Source organism: Agelaius phoeniceus, assembly GCF_051311805.1.
Source record: "Agelaius phoeniceus isolate bAgePho1 chromosome W unlocalized genomic scaffold, bAgePho1.hap1 SUPER_W_unloc_1, whole genome shotgun sequence".
Taxonomy (NCBI): domain Eukaryota; kingdom Metazoa; phylum Chordata; class Aves; order Passeriformes; family Icteridae; genus Agelaius; species Agelaius phoeniceus.
Genome location: NW_027509866.1, coordinates 5457506 through 5476496, shown reverse-complemented (window position 1 = coordinate 5476496; position 18991 = coordinate 5457506). Strand labels below are relative to the sequence as shown.

Genomic DNA, 18991 nt, shown 5'->3' with positions numbered 1-18991 from the left:
CCTTGTGCAAATCTGAGCTCCCTCCAGTCCAGGCTGCACCTGCAGCTTTCAGCTCCTTGGCTCCAACTCCCACCTGCTTTCCTTGGAGAAGGAGCTGCCTGAGACACAGAGGGATGTTCATTTCTTGTCAGCCAGCAAAGCCAAGGGAAGGCACAGCTCCATCAAATGCAAAAGTCATCCTTCTCCCTGGCTGTGCCCTGCCCCTGATCCCCCCAGCCTGTCCTGTTTCCTTCATCCCTGCATTGCCAGGCACTCTCTGGGACAAGGGAGCTCTGCTCTGGGGATGGAGGGAGGTCCAAGTGCAGCCATTGGAGTGGGAACCACAACTCATCAGGTTTGTGTCCTTTGAGGGAGCAGGAACTCATGAGACTCATAGGCACAGAAATGTTTCTTCTCATGGCCAACATAATAAAAATTGTGACCATGATAAAATTTAAGAAACATCAGAAGACTTCCCTCAATTCCTTGTGAAATCTCAGCACTATCTGACATGTCTACCAGCCACAAGGGATAGCCATAAAGGAAGGTCTTTAGACAAAGACATAGGAAGAGGTGAGATAAAAGATAAAACTACAACTAAGATGCTGATTAATGAGTTATTTAAACTTCTGAAAGAGTGGGCAACTCCCTTAAGCTCAAAGCATGAAGCCAGTCAAGGGACACTCATTGGAAGGACCAGAAAACTGCTGCAGGAGGAAATCTAGGAGACAGGGGAAGGACATAGATCCAGCTGCTCTAAATAAAGACATGTCCTTAGACATGGCCATTTAACCAGGAGGGCTGGAAACACCTAAAGGAAGAGGGTCATGACATCTTAGACTGAATGTTGGTGACAAGAGCAGAGGGGAAGATCAGTATTTCTTCTCCTGCCATCAGTAGAAGGATCCAGTAAATCCAGGAAATTCCTTTTCTTGGCAGGAATACTTTGCCATTTCTTAAAAGTACTCAAACGACCCAGATAATTAAGATTTGCTTGTATATTAACAAACAAACAGGTATTAACACCTGTGCCCCTTTCAGGCAGACATCCACTGTGTGCCCATGAACAGGCAGTGCCACTTGTGCCCTGAGGTGCCCAGCTGGGATTGGATCTCTCCCAGAGCACCTGAGGGAGAGCAGAGCACCTTGCAAGCTGCAGGTCCCTGACAGCCCCACAGGGCTCCTGTCCCATCAACATCTGCTCTGCTCCAGTCTGAAACAGGGCCCAGCATGGTGCTGGGATCATCAGAGAGCTGAGGTGTGAGCTGGAATTCAATGGCCTCCCCATCCCGCAGCAGCCCTGCATTTCCCTGCTGCAGCCTTGGTCTCCAGCCCAGCCATGGAGGCTCTTTGGGCTCTGGAGTGTTGCTGCAGCCCCCAAGGGCAGCTGAGCTCTGCCTTTGGCACAGTCAGGCCTGGCCAGCGCAGGCCATGCTCAGCAATTGCTTGTGTGTGCCTGGCCTTGCTGTCAGCCCCGGCAGCGGCTGCGTGGCCCCTTTGTGGCCCTGTGCTGGCCCAGCCATGGTGGCTCAGCCCAGGCCAAAGCTGGGCTCAGCAGCCAGGGCTGCCAACACATGGGCACAGAGGCTGGCGCTGACAAATGTCCTGGGCCCCCTCCCTGCTCTGTCCCTGCCACAGAGGGCACAGAGCAGCCTCCTCTCTGGGCCACTTGCCTGTTTGCAATGCCTTGCACAGGCGCTGGCCCTGCCCCACAAGGCCTGGCCTGAGTCCTGCCCCTGCACGCTCAGCCAGGCTGAGATGGACACTGATGGTTTCTGGGCCAGGCTCTCGGAGCCCAGCCCAGCTCCCTGCAAGCTCTGCCAGCTGCCCTGAGCTCTGGGCAGCACCAAGGGCCTCTCTGAGCCCAGCCCAGCCCAGCCGGCTCTGGCCCCACAGCTCTGCTCAGGCCAGGCTGCTCTGGCCACTGGCCCCACGGCCTCAGCCCCTGCCAAGGCCACAGCAGCAGCTGCAGCTGCCACAGGACTCAGCCCCAGCCATGGGGGAAGGTGCTGGGCCAAGGCCAAAGGAAGCTCCCTGGCTGCCCTGCTCCCCTCGGCCTGAGGTGCTGAGAGCTCTGCAGACCCTGCTGCCATCCCATCTGCCCAGGGCAGCACAAGAGCCCCGGCCTTGGGGCCCTCAAGAGCTGCTCCTGCTCCAGGCCCAGGGCCCATGCCAAAGCTGGGGCAGCCACAAAGCTGTGCCCATTTCTGTTCATTGCTGCTCTGATGGGGATGGATCCTCAGCCACTTGGATTTCACTGATGAATTTTAATACTCCAGAGGCCTCTTCTTTCTTGAGCTCTTCAGTTCAGGAATTCAGTGGGTAAAGCTCATAAACATTTGTTCAGAATACCTGAACAAGAAAAGGCCCTGGGGAATATTTCAAATTTTCAATTCTTAATGTGTTTAGTTGTACAAATGACAGAAGTCTACTCAAAGTGAATATACAATAGTATAAAACAATGCTGACAGCACAGTTTTCTTCAGTTAAGTTTTATTTTCCTGTTTATAGCTTGATCTTAGCAATTTCCAATTGATATTGATCCCCAGCAGCTTTTAATGCAGTCGGAACAGATATGAAGATCAAGACCCTTCATGGCTAACAATCAATAACACTTTGTCCCCACCCCCTCCCCACCATTTCTCTCATCCAACCCCTGGAACTCCTATGGATCAGGAATGGTGTGGCCAGCAGGAGTAGGGCAGTGATTCTTCCCCTGTGCTCAGCACTGGTTGGGCAGCACCTTGAGTGCTGTGTCCCGTTCTGGGCCCCCCAATTTAGGAAGGACATGGAGAGGATGGAGCATGTGCAGAGAAGGGCAATGAAGCTGATGAGGCTTCTGGAACACAAGTCATGTGAGGAGTGGCTGAGGGAGCTGGGATTGTTTATCCTGGAGAAGAGGAGGCTCAGGGGAGACAAGGCAGTGTCAGGGCACAGGTTGGACTTGATGATCCCCAAGGCCTTTTCCAACCTTGCTGATTCTGGGGTTCTCTGAAAGCACCCTTGGAGCAGTTGCAGGATGAGCCCTGGGCCTCCTCTTCAGGAGCTCCAGCAGCCCAGGTCCCTCAGCTTCTCCTGACAGCCCCAAAGCCCATCCTGTCAGTCCTGCAGAGCCTCTGCAGCTCCTCCTCATTGCCCAGAACAGGGAGCCCCAGAGGCAGACACAGCAGCCCAGATGTGCCCCCCTGGCCTGGGGTGCCTCTGGCAAGGGAGCAGCAGCAGGCACTGCAGGAGCCTGCAGACAATTCCTGCAGCACTTGTAGGATGATCCTGCTGCCCAAGGGACGTTCCCATGGGGCCAAGACAGGAACTGCAATGGGGAGTCGGGCCAGAGAGGAAAGGGCAAACAGGGATGGGCTGTTTGCAGGGGAGGGAACACAGGAGGGCAATTGGAAGAAATTTGTACCAGGGAAGAGTAAAGAAAGCAAAGGTGCAGCCAAGGAAATGCTCAGGGCAGTTTGGGGGTGGCTGTCAAGCAGCCCTGGCTCTGAGCAACAGCGTCTGCAGTGGCACAGGAAACTCCCAGCTGATGGGAACAAACTTTCTGGCTGAGTTCAGAGGCCAGGACAAAGCTGAGTGGTTTCCCTGGTGTCCCCCAGCCCTGGCTGGCCCCAGGGGCTGATGGCATTTGTGCTCCCTCAGGTTCATGTCCCCACAGCAACAGCATGGGGGTGCTGGCCCTGCTGTGTGCAATGCAAACAGGGGCTGCTGAGGCAGTGCTGCCGTGTCTGTGCCTGCAAGGATGGGGCACCTGTGTGAGCTGGGGGAGAGGCCAGGGCTGCAGAGGGGGGATGTTGTTGGCAGCTGCATGAGGACGCTCTGGGATGCTGCCCTGGGCTGGGCAGCGCACTGGGCATGGATCAGCCCCTGCTCTGCTGCTCCTTCCCGTCTGCCCCAGGGCCCTTGCAGAGCCCCAGCCATGCTGTTTGCCCCCAGCCTGCCCACGGCCAGCCTGGGGCTGCTGACGGGGGTTTCTGTGCTGAGCCTTGGCCTGGCCGTGTTCTTGAGAGAGCCTGGGCAAGGAGCCTGGAGCCCCCAGGGCCTGGCCTGAGGCGTCAGCGCTGCCCCAGCAGTGCCCATGGCCTGTCCCTGCTGCAGCCCCGGCACTGCCACCCCCAGGGCTGTGCCCGGCCCCGAGAGCACTCAGGCCCTGCAGCAACACCAGGGCCACCAGGGCAGCGGGGCAGGGCCACGGCAGCAGCACTGGCAACACCAAGTGCTGCTGCTGCTGCTGCTGGGCACAGCTGCTGGGCCAGCACTGATCTGCTCCAGCTCTGCACACAGACATTGCTGCTGCAGCTCCAGAGAAGGCAACAAAAGGGCATCTCTGCAGAAAACTCTGCTGGGAGGTACTTTAGTTCCTTTTGTGCCCCCAAGAGCACAGCCCCTCATTGACACAGTCTGTGTCCACAGGGAAGGAGGAGAGAAACAAAATGAGAAATTGCACAAGGAATGGCTTTTCTTCTTTGACAATATGAAAAAAGAAAAACAAAGGAAAAGTGAAAGAAAAAACAAAGGAAATGAAACCACAGAGAAAAATAAAAGATGAGTTTTATTACAAGTGATTTGTAAACACTGGCCAGCAGTTTAATGACCCTGAAAGCATCCAGTCATCAGTCTCCAAACTGCTGCCTTGAGCTCCTGGTTCCTCAGGCTGTAGATGAGGGGGTTCAGGGCTGGAGGCACCACCGAGTACAGAACTGACAGGGCCAGATCCAGGGATGGGGAGGACATGGAGGGGGGCTTCAGGTGGGTAAATATGCTAGTACTGACTAAGAGAGAGACCACAGCCAGGTGAGGGAGGCAGGTGGAAAAGGCTTTGTGCCGTCCCTGCTCAGAGGGGATCCTTACCACAGCCCCGAAGATCTGCACATAGGAGAAAACAATGAACACAAAACAGCCAAAACCTAAAGAGGCACTGACAGCAATGAGCCCAAGTTCTCTGAGGTTGGACTGTGAGCAGGAGAGCTTGAGGATCTGTGGGATTTCACAGAAGAACTGGCCCAGGGCATTGCCATGGCACAGGGGCAGGGAAAATGTATTGGCTGTGTGCATGAGAGCATTGAGAAAGGCACTGGCCCAGGCAGCTGCTGCCATGTGGGCACAAGCTCTGCTGCCCAGGAGGGTCCCGTAGTGCAGGGGTTTGCAGATGGACACGTAGCGGTCGTAGCACATCACGGTCAGGAGGAAATACTCTGTTGAAATGAAGAAGAGAAAGAAAAAGACCTGTGCTGCACATCCAGTGTAGGAGATGTTGCTGGTGTCCCAGAGGGAATTGTGCATGGCTTTGGGGACAGTGGTGCAGATGGAGCCCAGGTCAGCGAGGGCCAGGTTGAGCAGGAAGAAGAACATGGGCGTGTGCAGGTGGTGGCCGCAGGCTACGGCGCTGATGATGAGGCCGTTGCCCAGGAGGGCAGCCAGGGAGATGCCCAGCAAGAGGCAGAAGTGCAGGAGCTGCAGCTGCCGCGTGTCTGCCAATGCCAGCAGGAGGAAGTGCCTGATGGAGCTGCTGTTGGACATTTGCTGGGGCCGCACATGGGCACCTGTTCATGGAGAAAAGGACAGTGAAGTTTTGGAGGACATACCTGTAACCAAAATCAAAGCCATTTCCAATACCCCCTCCCTCGGAAAATACACAGATACTCTTTTGTTTTTAGGAGTTCTGGGTTTTTTTAAAAACCTCCCCCATGTTTTTCCTGGTGTTCTAGGATATCAGAAAGCCTCAGAATTTCTGCTGCCCCCAGGGAAAACAGAGTGCATTCTGCGAGTCAAAGTGATGAGTGGAGAGTGAGGGGATATGGTCTGGTTCATTCTGACTTATTCAGAGTTCCTCAGGGTTTTACCTTGCTCAGGTGGAGGGTGATCACCTTCCCATGCTTCCCCAAAAATGTCACCAGGCACTGCTTAGAGCAGATGATTCCACCACAGCCCAGCTCCACATTTGTAGCCAAGGACTCACATTGGTCATTTCACCAACCCAGCAGCATTTTCAGTGTCACATCACCTCTGCCTTTGCCCATCAATCTCATAACTCAGAGATGCTCTAGGACAGGTTTGTGCCCTGGATTGGAGCTCCCAGCTTGGACTGAAATCTCAGGGAGACTTCCAAGTGTCCTTCTGATGGCATTGGATGAAGGGAGATGCAGCTCCTTCCCTGGCTGCACTGACAGCATTGCCCAGAGCTGGGCACTGGGGACAGCGTCACCCTGAGCCAGCTGTGCCCCTGCCAGAGCCCCCAGGGCCGGGCAGCTGCTCCCAGCCCTGTGCTCTGCAGAGGGAACTGGGCCCGGGGCTGCAGAGCTGCCCCACGGCTCTGCTGCAGCTCTGCCTGCACAGGAGGGGCTGCACGCCTTGGAGCCCCGGCCCTGAGGGCAGAGGCTTGGCTGGGGCACAGGAGGGAGGGGGCTTGTTCAGAGGGAGTGGCTGCACTGTAGGGGCTCCTGTGGGCATCTCTAAACTCTCCCTGCCACAGCATTGCTGGGCTTTGTTTTCTCCCATTGCCTGATCTTCTCTCTGCTTCCTGCAGATTTCCCTCCTGCAGGTGTTTCCCTGTGCCTGATCTCTCCCTGCCAGCACCCACAGACCCCAAATCTCTGTGCACTCCCCTTGGCCCTACAGAACCCTGCCTGTTTGCAGGGCACTGGCTGGGGGCAGGTTCCGTTTGCAGCTTGGAGAAAGGGCAGCTCAGACTGAGCCTGATGGCTCCAGCAAAGGTGATGCTGCTGCTGTCCATGGGCAGAGTGGCTGAAAGCACATTAGGGATCTCCTGTGAACCTCCTGATCACTAAAAGTAACAGTCTGGATGTCTCAGGCACTTGTCAAAATTAATGATTAATAATTCATTATCATCCTTTTAATATTTTTACTGCCCCCCCCCCTTCCCTTCTTCCCCACATTTTTCATACAGTTGGAAACAGAATAGAAAGTCTTTGGAAATTTCCTCATTTTTATCAAAATCCTTGTCTTGGAAATATTCTGTGACTGATCAGAACCCCTCAGCATGTCAGAGCTTCATGAGCATTTCACCTCCCCTGCACCAGAAATACTCAGAGTTGTACTCACAGAGTCTGTAGTCATTGGCATGTTCCAGCTGCAGGAGACGGCTCCAGGAGCTGCAGCTGCACTGTCCTGCAGCCAGAGGTTCCTGTGCCAAGGGCTGGCAGTGATTGTGCCCCAGGCACTTCTCAGCCCCTTCCCAGCCCTGACTGATTGAAGCTCTCTGTGCCTCTGGGCTGTGCCCGGGCTGGCTGCAGGCAGTGCCCCAGCCCTGCTGGGCTGGCACAAGAGCTGCTCATCCAGAGAAATGTGCTTTTGAAGCTCTTCTTGGTGAGCAGGAGCTGCCTCTGTGCCAGGAGCCCAGCCCAGCTCAGCAGCACAGACACAGCACAAGGACTTTAATGAGCATCTGGGGCTTTGTGCTCAGGCCCTGAACATCAGTCCCTCAGAAGGAGCTGAAGAAACCTCTCCAGAACTCCCAAGGCAGAATGCAACTCCAAACTTTCTTGGACTTTTAATGGGTCCCACTGAGGGACATGACTGAGCAAGTGTCCCCAGGCCCCAGGCAGAGCAGAGAACTGCAGGCAGTGCTGACAGGTGGGGACAAAGAGAAGCCAAGTCTTGGTGGCCTGGGGCACAGCAGGGTCTGTGCCACCAAGGGCTGGGAGGAGACACCTTGTCCTGAGGCCCTGGGGCCTCCTGGCACAGCCCCAGCCAGGCTGGGCACTGTCAGCCCCTTGTGCTGCCCTCAGCATCCCCCCCTAGCCCACATCCCAGTGGCCTCAAGGATCTGCTGCAAGGAGTCCCTGGGGAGCCTTGCTCAGCAATGGCCCTGGGGGCTCCTTCATGCTCCCTGCAGGGACTGCAGGATTTTCAAAGGACTTTGGGTTTGGCTTTTGCCTTGGAGTCTCTGAGAGCTTTGTGCAATCCTGGCCTCCAATTATCTGCTGTAATTAGTCCCTGGAGAGGCTTTGTCAGGAACAACATTCAGTGGGGCTCATTAATACTTCGGGATACTTCAGTTATTTTAAGGTACTTGGTGTTTCCCTTTTGATACAGAGTCTGTGAGAGGTTTGTGCAATCATGGCCCCAATTATCCGCTTTAATGAGTCCCCTGAGAGCGTTATACTGACACTCAGTCGTGCTCAGTAATGCTTTGAGCTTCTCAAATTTTTTAAGGTAGTTTGGAATTTCCTTTCCACACTGAGACTCTGAGAGGTTTTTGGTCAATCCTGGCCTCCAATTGTCTCCTCCAAGGAGTCCATGAGGAGCCTGTGAGGGGCATGGACCTCACTGAGACCCATTCATGCTTTGAGACACTTTAGGGTTTTCTTCTGGCTTTGACTCCTGGAAAGGTTTGTGCCATCTCCTCTCAGGCCCTGAGGTTCAAGGGCTCAGCTCCAAATGCACCACAGGGCTCATCAGGATGCAGCAAGTCCTGACAAACCATGGCTCTGCTGATGGGATCCCAGAAGCACAGAATTGGCTGAGCTGGGAGGGACCCATCAGGATCCTCCAGTCCAACTGCTGGCCCTGCACAGGACACCCCAACAATGCCAGCCTGGGCCTGGCAGCGCTGGCCAAACGCTGCTGCAGCTCAGAGAGCCCTGGAGCTGGGACCCTGCCCTGGGGAGCCTGGCCAGGGCCCCAGCAGCCTCTGGCCAAAAACCTTTTCCTGACATCCAAGCTGAGCCTGCCCCGACTCAGCTGCAGCCGCTCCCTCCAATCCTGTCCCTGGGCACCAGAGGGAAGAGGTTCCCACAGCCCCAGCCAGGGACCCGCTCCCAAGGCTGCTGCCATGGCCACCAGGGCTGGCACCAGCTGGGATGCTCGGTTTCCACGGGCCAGGCTTCAGGAATGGGATTCCCCAATTTCCTGCTCCTGCTAAAACCGCGCTGCCCTTGCTGCCCTCCCGCCTGCCATGGAAAGCACAAAAGGCAAAGATCCCAGGCTGGGATAAGAACAATTTATTGGGAACAGCAAGGAGATAAGGAACAAAAGGAACAGAAACAATATTGATAACAGAAGGGATAAATAAAACTGTTTACAGGGAAAACTACAACATCAACAACTAGTTCTTCCTGGCAATGTATTTCCTCCTGTCTGGAAAGGACACCCTTTTCCTCAGGGAGAGAGAGAGAGAGTCCCTTTCCTGCCCCGGGCAATGACCTGAGGTGGGAGTGAATGTAATGACAGGGCCATGGCCAGACCCTCATGTTCTCCAATCCCACATAAAGTCATTGGCGGGGCAACCAAAGGTACAGGTGTCTTCCCAGCATGGATCACAGGGAACATGGATCACCAGGGCTCTGACCAACGTGGTGTCTCCAATGGGGGATTTAGCTGGAGCAGTGCATGAAGCTCTTCCTGCAGTTGGGGCATGTGCAGGGCTTCCCTTACCGGTGCCTCCATTAGTGTCTAGTCAAGTGAGAGCTGCTGGTGAAGGTCTTCCCACACTGGGGACACTTGCAGGGCCTCTCCCCAATGTGGATGCGCCGGTGGGTGACGAGGGTGGAGTTGTGCTTGAAGCCCTTCCCGCAGTTGGGGCAGAGGAAGGGCCTCTCATCCATGTGAATTCGCTGGTGCTGGAGGAGCTGAGAGCTGGTGTGAAACCTCTTCCCACACTCGGGGCACTGGTAGGACCTCTCCCCTGTGTGGATCATTTGGTGGATGATCATTTGGGTCTTCCTACTAAAGGTCATCCCACATTCCCCACAGTTGTATGGCCTTTCCCCAGTGTGGATCCTCTGGTGGCAGATCAAGAGAGACTTCTGCCTAAAGCTCTTCCCACATTCCCCATATTCATAGGGTCGTTCCCTGGTGTGGGTCTTCTGGTGGGAGATCAGGTTAGAGTTCTGGCTGAAGCTCATCCCACGTTCCCCACACTTGTAGGGCTTCTCCCCAGTGTGGATCCGCTGGTGCCTGATGAGGGTGGAGTTGCGCTTGAAGCCCATCCCACAGTCAGGGCAGCAGAAGGGCCTCTCATCCGTGTGAATCCGCTCATGCAGGAGGAGATCAGAGCTGGTGTAAAACCTCTTCTGACACTGGGGACACTCGCAGGGCCTCTTCCTCTCCCCAGCGTGAATGCGCTGGTGGGTGATGAGGGTGGAGTTGCGCTTGAAGCCCTTCCCACAGTCAGGGCAGTGGAAGGGACTCTCATCAGTGTGAATCTGCTGGTGCTGGAGGAGACTGGAGCTGGTCTGAAACCTCTTCTGACACTGGGGACACTCATAGGGCCTCTCCCCAGTGTGGATGCGTTGGTGGATGATGAGGGCAGAGCTGCAGCTGAAGGCCTTCCCACACTCCCCACACTCGTAGGGCCATTCCCCGGTGTGGATCATCTGGTGGCTGATCAGGGTGCTGCTCGGCCTGAAGCTCTTCCCACACTCCAAGCACTTCTGGGGCTTCTCCCCATTGTGAAGCTGCCCATGGACCACCAGCTCCATGCTCTGGCTGAAGCTCTGTCCACCTTCCTGCCTCAGGGTGGGTCTTTCCTCCTCACCCTGGGCTGGGTTTGGAGCTCCTCCTCTTGTGGAATCTCTGGGGATTTTCCTCCCCATTGGATTCCTGTGCCCTGGAGTCACGCAAAATGGCCTCTTCCATGAGGTCCTGCCCTGGGGATTTTTCCTCCCTGGTCTCAATGCTCAGCTCCTTGTCTGGGGGAGGAAGGACAAGGAGAGGATGGGATTTGCCTCCGTGCCACAGGGAAGGGGAAGGAGATCCCCCCAGTGCATCCCCGGCAGGACGGGGTTGGCAGCAGGGTTGTCCTGCAGCCGGGGGCTGTGCTGGGCTGGGAGATGGAGCAGGAGAGAGGGGGAAAGGGGCACTGACTTCCTCCTCACCTGCCTGGGTCTCCCAGGGCATTGTGTCAGTTTGAAAAGACAGGTGTCTGCTAAGGAAGGCAGGAGACTCCCCTGAAATCGAAAATGTTAATCCCTTCCCTTGGAATTATAATTTTCAAAACAAGGGGCTGTCAAGCAAAGTCTATGGGAATAGGAATAACAGTTCTTCAGAAGGAAAATTAAAAATACAAATGCAGTAGTACTACAAACTACTTATGGAGTAAGAATATGACCTGACACCCTGTGGGTCAGAGTGTTGGTAGCACTCCTGTTAAATGGTGGCTGCAGTGCTCCTGCAGGGACAGGTGTGGTTCTGTTGGAGCAGTGATCCTGTGGAAGTGTGGAGTTTTCCTCTGAAGGTCCAGTTGTGGCATCAATTGGCCTGGTCTTCCTCTGGGATCCAGTGGAGCTGAAAGCTGCTCTTCTGGGAATCCTATGGGAGAAGGCTGACTCTGTTGTTCACATTCTCAGATTATATCCAGCTAGGAATGCTTGGCTCCTCCCTCTGGGCAGAGCTTTTCACAATGGGATGATGGAATTTTTATCAGTGACACTCAATGGCCCATTAACAGAAGATATCTCCCTGGAGGGAGGATTCATGTGGAAGAGATAAAGTAAACTGCTCAATTAACTGATGATAATTGCCCCACCTTTAACAGAGGGTAATTGAATACACACCCAGCTAAACCTGAGACACTGTTCCAGCCTTGGAAAGCAGGATTTGGTACCAGGATTCTTTAGGGAATGCAACCCTGATTGAAGGCAGAGATAGAATCTCCAGAGCCTGCAGCCAGAAATGGACAGTTGTGTCATACTCATTTCAACATCTTCTCTTTTGGAATTATTGACTAATGATCATTTGCTTTGCCTACCTAATATTTTTGTAATTTTTTGCAAATTTGCATTATCTAAATTACACTGTTCCTTAAGTTAAGTTGGTGTCTGTGTCTTTGGTGCGGGCCCTGCCCACTGGCGAAACAGGGCCCAATCCTGCCTAAGTGTTACCTGGGGAGACAAAACCCTCACTGCAAATGTGCCCCCTTCCTCCTTGTTCCCCACACTTCATGCACTGATCATGATGTCCTATGGTCTGGGGTATCCCTGGGGTCAGCTGGGATCTCCTGTCCTGGCTGTGTCCCCTCCCAAGCTCCCCCACACCCTCAGCCGCTCCCCAGCGTGGCCGAATGAGGGGCAGGACAGGCCTTGGCTCAGTGCGAGCTCAGCAAGAACAAAACCATCTCTGCGTGCTCAGCCCTGTGCTCAGCCCCCGGGCCCGGCATTTCCTCCACTGCCACCCCGGACCCCCCTTTCCCACCCCTCTGCCCCACGGCCACTGCAGCACCGGCTGACAATAGAAGCAATTCTGGGGCAATTCCAAGTTTCCTTGGTTCCTGCACAGCTCCAGCTCAGCTGCTGGCAGGTTACAATTAATGAAAAGTGCAAATTCGGCCCAATACAGATATTATTAAAGGAAGGGAAAGCTCTGTGTAGCTGTCACAAAGGTGACAGGGATGAAGAGAATAATGATTCTCACATTTGGAAAAAACCCAAGCCTGGGAATTCAGTAGTTATTTGGGAATTTAGCTACTTGAGCTGGGCTTCTTGTGGGACTTTTAGCAGCCTTGTGTTCCTCACCATGTGGTGAATGAACCTTGTCAGTCTTGCTGGTATTATTTGCTCCATTTCCTCCAATGATTTTAACAAACTTTTCAAGGAGGGACAACAAAATATTTTCTTTACACTCCAGTCCCACAAAAGCCATTTTCCTCATCAGTTCTCCCATAGGTCGCTCAGACGAAGCTGCATCCAAGTTTCCAAGAGTTCCTCCAGAGAGACCCACAACCTCGTCAGAGGAAGGAACCATGCTGTTGTCAAAGGCAACTGGGGTCAAAGAACAGTGCCCTGAACTCCCTGTGCCAAAATAATTTTGCAATCTGGTTAAGAAAATATTAGAGAGATGCCATTTGCCCTGGGGCAGGGCAAGTGTGACATTGTCCCCTGTGTGTGTGGCCTTCCCGGGGTGGGGGTTTTACACCTGAGCCAGTTTGGGTAAGGGGGGTGGTGTTCACCCCCTGAGCAGGGATTCCCCCACTGTTTCAGGCTGCAATGTAAGATGGAACCAAATGCATGTTTTCAATCCCCATCTTCATCAACTGCTATAAACAGGTGGGGCAGTGTTCTTGATCTCTTCCATGACTCAGCCCTGATCACGCCCTCCAGGGGAGATATCTTCTGGGAATGGGCCATTGGGTGTCACTGCAGGACTGATCAAATTCCATCCTCCCATTGTGGGATGCTCCGCCCAGGGGGAGGATCCAAGCATTCCTACCTGGATATAAGCTGAGCCTTGCAACACCAGGAGCAGCTTGCCTACTGGATTCCCAGAGGACAAGAGCTCCAGAACCACCACTGGACCTTCAGAGGAAGACCAGACGCTTCTACAGGATCACTGCTTGGACAGAATCACGTTCATCACTCCCACAGGACTGCAGCCACCATTGAATGGGACTGCAGCCACCAGCCTGACCAGCAACAGGGTGTCAGGTTATATCCAGACTCTGTCAGTTTAAGGCAGTGTTTCTGCATCATTGCCTCGATCTTCATTTTCTTATTAAATTGTAATCCTGGTTTAGACCCTCCCCAGGTTTGCCTTCAAACAAGTACAAAATTCAATGTACTTATCCCTTGTTTTCTTCTCAAAACAGGATTTTCCATCCCTTAAACTTGGCCAGATGGAGGAGGAGGCTGTGAGGAAGAAGAAGGTGCCCCAGGAGCCCCAGGCAGGTGAGGAGGAAGTCAATGCCCCTTTCCCCCTCTCTCCTGCTCCATCTCCCAGCCCAGCACAGCCCCTGGCTGCAGGACAACCCTGCTGCCAACCCCGTCCTGCTGGGGATGCACTGGGGGGATCTCCTTCCCCTTCCCTCTGGCACGGAGGCAAATCCCATCCTCTCCTTCTCCTTCCTCCCCCTGGGAAGAAGCTGAGGATGGAGACCAGGGAGGGCAAATCCCTGTGGCGGAACCTCATGGAAGAGGCCAATTCGAGTGGCTCCACAGTGCAGAATTCCAATGTGGAGGACAAGTCCCAGAGATCCCACAGGAGAAGGGGCTCCAAACCCAGCCCAGGGTGCTCTGAGGAGGAAAGACCCACCCTGAGCCAGGAAGGTGGACAGAGCTTCAGCCAGAGCTCGGAGCTGGTGGCCCATGAGCAGCTTCATGATGGGAAAGAGCCCCAGAAGTGCTTGGAGTGTGGGAAGAGCTTCAGGCAGAGCAGCACCCTGATCAGCCACCAGATGATCCACACTGGGGAATGGCCCTACGAGCGTGGGGAGTGTGGGAAGGGCTTCAGCTGCAGCTCTGCCCTCATCATCCACCAACGCATCCACACTGGGGAGAGGCCCTATGAGTGTCCCCAGTGTCAGAAGAGGTTTCAGACCAGCTCCAGTCTCCTCCAGCACCAGCAGATTCACACAGAGGAGAGGCCCTTCCGCTGCCCTGACTGTGGGAAGGGCTTCAAGCGCAACTCCACCCTCATCACCCACCAGCACATCCACGCTGGGGAGAGGGAGAGGCCCTACGAGTGTCCCCAGTGTCAGAAGAGGTTTTACACCAGCTCTGTTCTCCTCCTGCATGAGCGGATTCACACGGATGAGAGGCCCTTCCGCTGCCCTGACTGTGGGATGGGCTTCAAGCGCAACTCCCACCTCATCAGGCACCAGCGGATCCACACCGGGGAGAAGCCCTACAAGTGTGGGGAATGTGGGATGAGCTTCAACCAGAAATCTAACCTGATCTCCCACCAGAAGACCCACACCAGGGATCGACCCTATGAGTGTGGGGAATGTGGGAAGAGCTTTAGGCAGAAGTCTCTCTTGATCTGCCACCAGAGGATCCACACTGGGGAAAGGCCATACAACTGCGGGGAATGTGGGATGACCTTTAGTAGGAAGACCCAAATGATCATCCACCAAATGATCCACACTGGGGAGCGGCCCTACCAGTGCCCCGAGTGTGGGAAGAGGTTTCACACCAGCTCTCAGCTCCTCCAGCACCAGCGCATTCACACGGATGAGAGGCCCTTCCACTGCCCTGACTGCGGGAAGGGCTTCAAGCACAACTCCACCCTCGTCACCCACCGGCGCATCCACACTGGGGAGAGGCCCTGCAAGTGTCCCCAGTGTGGGAAGAGCTTCACCAGCAGCTCTCACTTGACTAGACACCAACGGAGGCACCAGTAAGAGAAGCCCTGCACATGCCTCAGCTGCAGGAAGAGCTTCATGCACTGCTCCAGCTTTATCCCCCATTGGAGACCCCACACTGGGAAGAGCCCTGGTGATCCATGTTCCCTGTGATCCATGCTGGGAAGACACCTGTCCCTTTTCCTGCCCCTTTTCATGTCCTGTCCCTTTTCATGTCCCAATGACATGATGTGGGATTGGAGAACATGAGGGTTTGGCCATGGTCCTGTCATTACATTCACTCCCACCTCAGGTCATTGCCCGGGGCAGGAAAGGGACTCTCTCTCTCTCTCTCCCTGAGGAGAAGGGTGTCCTTTCCAGGCAGGAGGAAATACATTGCCAGGAAGAACTAGTTGTTGATGTTGTAGTTTTCTCTGTAAATAGTTTTACTTATCCGTTCTGTTATCAATATTGTTTTTGTTCCTGTTTGTTCTTTATCTCATTGCAGTTCCCAATAAATTGTTCTTATCCCAGCCCAGGATCTTTGCCTTTTGTGCTTTCCATGGCAGGCGGGAGGGCAGCGAGGGCAGTGCAGTTTTAGCAGGAGCAGGAAATTGGGGAATCCCATTCCTGAAGCCCGGCCCGTGGAAACCGAGCATCCCAGCTGGTGCCAGCCCTGGTGGCCATGGCAACCACCCCGGTATGGGGTCTCCATGGAGCTGCCAAGGGACTGAGCAGAGCAACAGGGGGCTGGTGATGGTTGCTATGGAAACTGCCCATAGCAACAGTGGACTGGTGATGGTTGCCTGCTAAGGATCAGATTTGTCACAGGCCCTCAGAGGGGTTCCATGGGGACATTCCAAGAATCTCCAGGCTGTTCCAGAGCTGGAATGTCACAGGCAGGGGCTCCATGGAGACCTCCCAGGCGTTTCTGGGATGGTAAAGAGCCCTGTGGTCAGAGGCAGTCACAGCCATTCCATGGTGACATCCCAGGAGTCCCCAGGCTGCCAGAGAGCTGGGATGTCCCAGACACTCACATGGGTTCCTGTGATGGGCACAGTGGGAGCTTCAGGCAGCGTTTATTAGAGGAGCTCCTGTTGGGTCACAAGGTCCAGAAACGATCCCCAGTGCTCCCCATAGATCCCCAAATGTCACTGTTGAATCAGTGTTCCGTGGTTTCTTTCCAATGGAAAACAAGCATCCTTATCCTCCAGGTGTCCATGTCTGAAATTGGGATTCCACCTCCAAAATTCTGGATATCCAAAGGTTACTCCCAGGCACAATCTGCCAGTACCATCAAGCCTGGCTGGCCTTGGCCTCTGGATGGCTGCCCCTGCAACACTGGGGCTGGGTTCTTCCCTTCCCATGGAGATAACTGGGACACTGTGGAGACCTCATGGAACCAAGGGGATCCTTGTGGCACCACTGGAGCCCATGGAACCAAGGGGCCATGGTGACCCAGCGGGGCTTCATGGAACCCAGAGACCATTATGGCTCTGTGGGGCCTGATGGAACCATGGAGACCATTGGGACCCTTCAGGGCCTGGTGTCACCAAGGGGGCATTATGGCACCTCAGGGCCTCAGGGAAGCGAGGGACCATTGGGACAATGTGGGGCCTGATGGAACTGAGGGAACATGGAACAGGCCTGGCTGGCTTGGCCTCCCAGGGGCCACCTGAAAGGTCTGGCTGATGTGGGGATGTCAAGGGCTGCCTCTCATCAGCTCCTGGAACACTGGGGCTCCATGCTTTTCTTGCTATAGAAAAGAACCGTCCCTCTTTTTAAATGTCCATTGCCAAAATTGGTATTCTCTCTAAAAATTTTCCTATATGCAAGGGTTTCTCTCAGAAAAAAAAGCTGCCGCTTCTGGCTGGCCTTGTCCTCTGGTGGTCACTCTCTTCTGCCTGGCAAACACTGGGGCTCTGTTCCTTCCTTCCTATGGAAAAGAACCAACCTTCATGTCCATGGTCCATGGCCAAAATTAGAATTTGGCCTCCCAAATTCCATATATCCAAAGATTGCTTCCAGACAACAGTAGCAAGGACAGACATGTCAGGCTGGCCATGTCTTCTGGTGATTTTCTTAGACTCTGAGTTGAATGCTTTCAGTTGAAAAAACCTTGGAAAGGGCCCAGAGATCTCCCAAGAAGTGTTTTTGAGGACTTGGGCACATGAGCACTACATATGGACAAAGGAGCTCTGTGCTCTGTGCTGTTGTGGTGGTTTTGCATCATGTAAGTGATGTCCTAAGAGAAGCTGCTAGCAGTTTCATCTGTGTCTGACAAAGAAACCAATCAGTAATTAGCTTTGAGAACTGACAATCTGTTAAACCACTAAGGAAACTGTACACGCCTCTGTGAAGACACATGTTAAGATGGGAAAGCCTGGGAGGCTCTCTTTCCCTTCTGGCTGGCACAGAGGTAACAAGGCTGACCCGGCCCCGTCTCAGCCAGGCCGGGCCGGGCGGCTCCTGCCGTGGGGCCGGGCCCCTTCCCAGGGACCCCGCCAGGCCCCATCGGCTGCCGGGCAGGGCAGGGGAGGCCGCGGGGCCAAGGCCGGGCCGGGCCATGGCTGCAGTTGGGAACATCTGGGCCCTGCTGAGCCCTGCCCCGCTGCCAGCCTGGGCCCAGCCAGGATCCGCCGGGCCCCAGGAGCAGCCCCGGGCCGGGCCGGCTCGGCCAAGATTCTGCCACCCTTGGGCTTCAGCCGCAAGCCCCGGGCAGGGGCAGGAGAAGCCATCGGCCCCCGGCCGTGCTGCTGCTGTGCTCTGGCCTGGCTGCTGAGATCCTGGCCCTGCCCCAGCGCGGCCCATCCTGACACAGCCCCAGCGCAGCCGCTGCAGAAACCTCCATCGTAAAACAGCTCCGGCCGCAAGCACCGAGCCCGGCCGGGGGCACGGAACCATCTGCAGGCCCCGGGTGAGAGATGAACTCTTTCAGTGCTTCCATCCTCCCTCCAGTGAGAGAAAAGGACAAAGTGCAGGCACAGAGAGGAGCAACATGAAGACACCGAGGTCACTGAAGGGCAAGTTGAGTTCCAGATGGAAAGGATGAGGATATGCCTTGATCTTGGGGCTGAAATCCTCTTGTAAAGCTATGGGGAAGGATGCAATTAATATATCAGACTCTCTTTTTCCCTATAACTAATTGAAAATATGGGTAGATGACTTGTTCAGCAAAAACCTCCATGCTAAAGTAGGCAATTGTTGAAGTAGCTGTGATCCCATGAGAAGTTTAAACAGAGAAAGAGAGAAGAGTGGTGAGATCCTGTGCCCTCAGGGAGAGAAGAAGAAGATCTCTGTTCTCAGAGATGAAGATGATTTCAGAAATAGGTGAACAGAATCTTTGCTCTTGAACGGCTCATCTTTAAACTCATACCCCATAAGTTGACATGGCCCATGAAAACAGCTGTGGGAAAAGCTATGAAAAATGGAAGGGACTTCACACTTGCAGATTTTCTGGGCAGCTGCTATTCGTGGGAATTGAGAGCCACAAGAGAACTTTTTTCTTATGGAGAAGTCTCCATAGCATGAAAGAGGGACTCCTCTGCCTAAGTGAACTGAAGAAAGAATGTTCTAGATGGTGTAAACTGACTGAAACTTTCAGGTTTTGTCTCCTTGCATTGTCAGTAAGAAAGAAAAGATTGTAGGGAGAGGAGAAGTGTTCAGATTCTTATTACTCTTTCTTCTATTTACTGGTAATAAACATTTCTATATACCTCTTTAAAATTTTGAGCCTACTTTCCCTTTCTCCTAATCCTTTCTCACAGCAGGAAATGAGTAAATATATTCCAGTGAGGGCAATGGTAATTAGCCAACACTGATCCCACTGCATTAATAGATGCATTGGCTGAGAAATCTCAAATTAGCAAACCAAAATCACTCCAGATACGTTCCTGATAAACTGCATTAGGGCAGAGGGAAATCAAGGCAGAGCCATGGTTTGTCAGGACTTACTGCGTCCTGATGAGCCCTGTGGTGCATTTGGAGCTGAGCCCTTGA

At 54.1% G+C, this 18991-nt stretch overlaps 1 protein-coding gene across 1 annotated transcript in view; it reads right to left on the bottom strand.

Moving 5' to 3' along the window:
- Positions 1–9929, bottom strand: part of LOC143692460 (uncharacterized) — a 157779-nt gene extending 147850 nt beyond the window's left edge. The window contains 1 exon segment of the mRNA XM_077172694.1: positions 9683–9929. Within this exon segment, the coding sequence (XP_077028809.1) occupies positions 9683–9929 (247 nt within the window).
- Positions 9930–18991: the final 9062 nt, after the last annotated feature.